The sequence below is a fragment of the Muntiacus reevesi genome, chromosome 18 (assembly GCF_963930625.1).
Source record: "Muntiacus reevesi chromosome 18, mMunRee1.1, whole genome shotgun sequence".
Taxonomy (NCBI): domain Eukaryota; kingdom Metazoa; phylum Chordata; class Mammalia; order Artiodactyla; family Cervidae; genus Muntiacus; species Muntiacus reevesi.
Window position 1 is genome coordinate 1,328,332 of NC_089266.1, and position 6,669 is coordinate 1,335,000.

General features: G+C 58.7%; 1 protein-coding gene across 1 annotated transcript in view; it reads right to left on the reverse strand.

Moving 5' to 3' along the window:
• Positions 1-267: 267 nt before the first annotated feature.
• The window catches only part of RGS9 (regulator of G protein signaling 9), a 63,414-nt gene continuing 57,012 nt past the window's right edge, over positions 268-6,669 (reverse strand). The window contains exons 19-20 of the mRNA XM_065910073.1: positions 3,379-3,809; positions 268-609 (exon numbers count right to left, since the gene is read on the reverse strand). Coding sequence (XP_065766145.1) covers positions 459-609; positions 3,379-3,809 — 582 coding nt within the window. The 3' untranslated portion in view covers positions 268-458. The remainder of the gene's footprint in view (positions 610-3,378; positions 3,810-6,669) is intronic.

Below are 6,669 nucleotides of genomic sequence, written 5' to 3' on the forward strand. Positions count from 1 at the left end.
ATTTCCCGGAGGAGGGCATGGCAACCCACTCCATTGTTCTTGCCTGGAGAATCCCATGCACAGAGGAGCCTGGCGGGCTATAGTCCATGGGGTCGCAAAAGAGTTGGACACGACTGAAGGGACTTAGCAGGCAAGAACTCATAGAGAGCTTATAAAACTAGAACAATAACATTCCAATCCAGAAACACTTGGACAAGGTAAACTTTTATTGGTTTTAAGGCAGCAAGTCAGGTCCTCTGGTCCACATGCCTTTCTTCTGGTGCCAAGAGAAACGATGGGGGCGAGGGAAGGGCTGGCCATGGGGCGCCCACCCGGAGCGCTCCTCTCCAGAGCCCACCCGCCTCGTCCCTCCGGCCCCCACGTGTGATCTTCATGCACTCTGGTCCCAGAGCCAGCGGGTCCTGCGGCCCCATCCTGCCGACCCTGTGGGAGCGACTCCCTGGCCCAAGGCCCCAGGCTCAGCCAGCGTGGCCCTCCGCCGGGCTCTCCCAGGGGCAGATGACCCCCTTTTCTGCGGCCTGGTCCCTGCGTGCTCCGGGGTCCGTGTCTTCCAAGTCCATCAGGCAAGCCCCGCTCCCCATGGGCACGTCCATCTTGATCTGGAAAAAGCTTCAGACACACGAGCAGAGCAGGTGAGTGGGGACGGGAGGTCGCCACACCCAGCTCACCCAACCCTCCGAGGAGGCACAGACTCAGGTTCTTTCTGGAAGCTGTGTGTGCAGTGACCCGCTCGGGGCTGGGGGGGACCCCTTTCACTGGGGGTCGAGGGAGGCTCCTGTTCTCCTGAGAACACTTTATTTCCCTTTGCTAGCGGCTTCAGTTTTTACAGTTTTGATGAATTCAAGACGTTCCTATAGAACATACCAGGACCCAGGCCTCAGCCCCTTTAAACCGACTTCTAATGACGTGATGGCCGCTGAGCACAGAGGTTTTCAAAAGCCCCAAGCCTGCTGTGGCCACAAACTAGAACATTCCTCAGCAGAGCCCGTCGGGCGGAATCAACGGACAAGTTCTTTCCCCCTGGATCCCCCCAACCGGGATGCACAGCGCACAGTCAAGGCTGGAGACCTGGGTATCCATGGCAACCTAAGACCTCAGCACGGAGCCTCTGTCTCCAAGACCACGCGGGGCCAAAACGCAGGAGCGTGGTGGTGGGTGGAGGGGTGCTCCCCGCTGCCTCCCCCCAGACGGAACAAAGGTGGGGCTGAGTCTCTGTGTCGCATTGTCCGAAACTCTTCTTTCTGCTCCAGATCCCGGAGCCCTCAAGTGCACCTGGAGCCCCTGTTCTTCACCCAGAGAGCTGCCTCGGGGCAGGGGCATCTCAGAGGTCCGTCTTGCTTTGCTGCCCACGGTGGGGATAAAGCCCGGAATGGAGGCTGCCCGCTGTCAGCACCCTGCATACCCCTGAGTGCCCCCCAGGGCAGACGTGTGAGGAGGGGGCGGGGGAGGGGAGGGCCCCCACGCAGGGGAGGGGGCGGGTCCTACAACTGCCACTGAGATTTCCTGACCTTTAAAAATGCAACAAATTCACTAGGCCAAGGTTTTTGGTGGGGCAGGGCCGGTGGAAGAGGATTGTGGTGTTGTTTAATTGCCAAGTCGTTCTGACTCTTCGCGACCCCATGGGCTGTAGCCCACCAGGCCCCTCTGTCCATGGAATTCTCCAGGCAGCAATACTGGAGTGGGTAGCCATTCCCTCCTCCAGGGATCGAACCTGGGTTTCGATTGCGGGTAGATTCTTTACCACTGAGCCACCAGAGAAGCCTGGAAGAGCATGTTAATAGAAGGGGGAAAAATGAAAAAGAAAACCAATCCCGTGGACTGTACAGTCCAAGGGCACGAGAAAAGTCGGACTCGGCTGAATTACTTCCACGTCACTTCACTTTCCTTTCCCCCAGGAAGACAGCAGAGGGCAGCGCTGAGTCTGGAAAGGGTCCCGAGGCCAAAGGTTTGTCCATGGGGTCTGCTTTCCCAGAATCCTCCTGGTCACCCAGCATTCTACCCCCTCCGTCTGCCCAGCCCCCAGGCCCTAGACCCCAGACCACAGACACCTGTGTGCACACATGCACACACACACATTCCCACAGCAATCTCCATGTGCACACATACACACAATCCCATGTGCACACACATATAATCTCCGTGTGCACACACACATAATCCTTGTGTGCACACACACATAATCCCCATGTGCACACACATATAATCCCCGTATGCACACACACATAATCCTTGTGTGCACACACACATAATCCCCATGTGCACACACACAATCCCCGTGTACACACAATCACCATGTGCACACACATATAATCTCCGTGTGCACACATACACACAATCCCATGTGCACACACATATAATCTCCGTGTGCACACACACATAATCCCTGTGTGCACACACACAATCCCTGTGTACACACAATCCCCATGTGCACACACGCAAAATCCCGTGTGCACACATACACACAATCCCGTGTGCACACACACATAATCCCTGTGTGCACACACACAATCCGATGTGCACGCACACACTCCCCATGTGCACACACACACAACACTGTGCGTGCACACACAATCCCCGTGTGCACACACACAATATCCCATGTGCACACATACACACAATCCCGTGTGCACACATAATCCCTGTGCACACACACACAATCCCCATGTGCATGTGCACACTTCTCATGTGCACACACACACAATCCCATGTGCACACACACACAACTCCCGTGTGCACAAACATAATCCCCATGTGCGCACACATACAATCCCATGTGCACACACACAATCCCCATTTGCATGCACACACTCCCCATGTGCACACACACACAATCCCATGTGCACACACACACTCCCCATGTGCCCACACACACAATCCCGTGTGCACACACACAACCCCATGTGCACACACACAATCCCCATGTGCGTGCACACACACAATCCCATGTGCACACACACACAACTCCCGTGTGCACAAACATAATCCCCATGTGCGCACACATACAATCCCATGTGCACACACACAATCCCCATTTGCATGCACACACTCCCCATGTGCACACACACACAATCCCATGTGCACACACACACTCCCCATGTGCCCACACACACAATCCCGTGTGCACACACACAACCCCATGTGCACACACACAATCCCCATGTGCATGCACACACACAATCCCATGTGCACACACAATCCTGTGTGCACACACACACAATCCTGTGTGCACACACACACAATCCCATGTGCACACACATAATCCCTGTGTGCGCACACATAATCCCATGTGCACACACACATAATCCCCATGCTCAAACACACACAATCCCGTGTGCACACACACACACACACACACACACACCACCCCTCCATCCTTACTTGGCTGCTCTCCGTGACCTCGGTCGTGATAGCTGCCGGCTGGCATCCCCCAGGGGCTGCACCTTGCCGTGGGACACAGCGGGACACTTCGGGGAGAGCCGGGCGAAGACCGGGGACGCCAAACAGCCCCGTCTCAGGAATCGGCCGAGGGACAGGCTCACACGCGCCTTGGGCTTGTCCATGGAGGCCCCGTCCGCCGCCCCTGACGCGCCGGCCTCCCGCTTCCGCTCGGAGCCCGGGGAGCCCTCCAGAGCCACGCTGATGGGTGAGGGGCAGACGGTACTGCTGGGCCGCCGGATGAAGCGGCCGGGCGAGGGGAAGGGCCTTCCCGGGGAGCGGCAGCTCGGGGAGAAGGGGCTGGAGGGAGACGGGGGCACGCAGGTCCCGGTGTACACAGCCAGGTGGGGGCTGGGGGCCAAGAGCTGGCCGGGCTGCAGAGAAGGAGAGAGACGCGGAGTGAGGGCAAGGCTGCCCCCGCCCACTCGGCCCCTTCCAGGCTGGAGCCCAGGCCCCCTCTGGTTACCCCTGGGGAGTGAGGAGGGGTGCCCCGAGCCCCCTAGGAAGATGGCATGGCCTCGCACAGGCTCCCCAAGCCCTGGCCGCCTCCCCGGGCACCCTGGAGGCTCCTCCAGGCCTGGGAGTCCGGTTGCCCGGCTGGGGCTTCCCCTTGCCCATCAACTCCACCTCCAGGAGCACGGGCTCCACCCCGGGCGTCATCCCGTCCCCACTCCGGCCTTGGTGCCAGCTGTGGTCTGCAGGCATTTGAAACCCTCTTCACACAGCGCTGGAGGTGCCACATGGAGCCCTGGCCTGTGCGGATCCTTCCAGGCCTGAGACCAGCCGCCGCGTCCTGAACCCCGACACACGGCCATGGCCACCCTCTCCTGGGCCTCCCACAGGCACCGCAGCGGGGCCTGGGCCCCTGCGGAGGAGGAGCCTGGAAACACAGATAAGGAGGCTCCTTGAGGCAAACGCCCTGGGCGGCTTCGGCCCTGGGTCCCCGACCAGCGGGGCAGGAGCAGGGAGCCGGGCGCGGTGGGCTGAAGGAGCCCGAGAGCTCTGCGCGAGCAGATGGGGCGTCAGCATCAAGTCCTGGGCAGGGAGGCTCGCTTGTCTCAGCTTTCCCCCGCCGGGTTTGTGTCCCCCAGGTCCTGCCGCGGGCCTTCTCAGCCCGGTGTGGACGGGGCTGGGGGATGGGCCAGTCCCGGGGCATGCCTGAGAGAGCTGGACCAACACTGCCTCCAAGAGAAACTGCCACAGCCGCACAGACGTCCGGCCGAGAGGGGGCGTCTGCCCCGGGGGCCTGGGCATCCCCTGGGGCAGAAGGAAGGCGGCTGTGGGCACCCATGCGCTTGAGGAAGATGTGGGCCCCAGCCTGAAGAGGGAGGGGCGGGCAGGCAGAGCTCCCAGCAGCCCTCAGAGGAAAAGCAAGGCCTGGAGACCACCAGGGCTTTGCCCTGGGGGCAGGGAGGGGGTCCCCACTCTCTCCCACCTGCTCCCTGAAGTTCAAGCAAGATTCTGAAACAGCAGCTCAGAGTCACTGATGCCAATCCACTGCTCAGACTGGCCAACCAACCAGAGCCAAGGCCCTGACCCAGGGCCACGAGGTTATTATGCTTACTAATCACCATCGTGATTATTGTTAACATGCTTGAGAGGCTCAGAAATTAGAGTTTCTGGGCTGCGAACTTTATGTCAATTATTGCAGGTACCTCCAGAGCAGCTAACACTTAACTATGCCCATTTTACAGATGAGAAAACTAAGACTTCCAGGAGCCAAGCCCAGGAACACAAGGACGGTCAGCAGGTTTTGCAACCGGGCTCACCAGCTCCACAATTTACATGTGTGATGCCCAATAGATGCTTACAGGTCAGCATCTCACGGGGTGTCCATTACAAATGCAGACCCCAGACTCACCCTAGACCCACTGGAGGGGAACCTGAGTTGGGGGGCAAAGCCTCACAAACACCGAGGGCGCTGCTTTGCAAGTAAGCAAGAGCCAGGTCATGTGAGGAGCCGAACCCTGTGCTTCTAACGCCACCTCCTACAGGGACTCACGTCTCCCCTGCAGGACACAGTCTGCAGAGAATGCGGATATCAGCAGGGACGGCTGGCCTTGATGCGGGGTTTGGGAGATGACAGGCGTATGGCCCTGAGGTTTATGAAGACCTACTCCATGCCAGTTCCCCGCGAATCTACAACTGCCCCATTTTAGACACCAGAATGTTGAGGGCCGGAGCGGTTTGGTACCGCCCCCAGGCTCCCACTGCAAACCAGTGACTGCAGAACGTAGAACTTTAAGGTGGCCACCAAGACCGCAGGATGGGTGTGAGCTGTGAATGTGCTGGGTGGTCACCCCACGAGCAGGCTGTGGGATACGGCGTAGGTGACTGAATTGTTCTGGTGACACTGACCTCTTCACCTGAACCCTTCAATCCTGAGTCTAGAAGCCAGAGACAGAAGTCAGAGAGGCTCGGGATAGAAATCCAACAAGCCGGGGCTCTCCATTGTTGGCTTTGAAGATGGAGGGTAGGGAGCAGAAGGCAAGGAGTTCGGGCAGCTTCTGGAAGCTGGGAGCAGCCAGCAAAAAATGGGGCTCTGGGTCCTACAACGAGACGGGATCCTTCCAACAACCTGGAAGCAGACTCTTCCTGAGCCTCCAGTAAGAACTCACACAGCCTGGAGACACCTTGACTGTGTGCCCGGAAATCCTGCCGAGCCACACCCGGCCAATGGCTCATAAATGGTGGCTGTTCGTGCTAACTTGTTACTCAGCGATTGTTAACTCATACAGTGACCCAAAGAGACTGACCCCAGGTCCGTGTAACTCCCAAAGCCTTTGCTTGCCTAATGATCCACGCTGCCAGCCCACTGCCCACGGGGTTTGGGCAGGACTTGGGGTGCTGGGCCAAAATGCCAAACTGAGACCTGGCTTTGTTCAGAGAGACAGAGGGCGGCAAGGTTCTCCTCCCTCCAGTTCACCCAGGACACCCGAGGGCATCACCTTAAACCTCACTCACTCAGCCTGTGATCAACTCCTGCTATGACCCCACTTCACAGACTAAAACACCAAGGCCCACGGAGAGGATGCGGCCCGACTCAGGGGACATGATGGCACGCACCCCCCCCCCGACTCTGGGCTCTCCCCCAGCCCACCCCCTCCCCCAGCACCTGCTCCTCCCCAGGATGAACGACAGGACAGGTAAAGAGTGGCTCCCATCCGGCTTCACTCACCTGCCTGAGAAGGTCCTTCCTTCTGGGTGAACAGCCCTGGACACTCTAGTCAACAA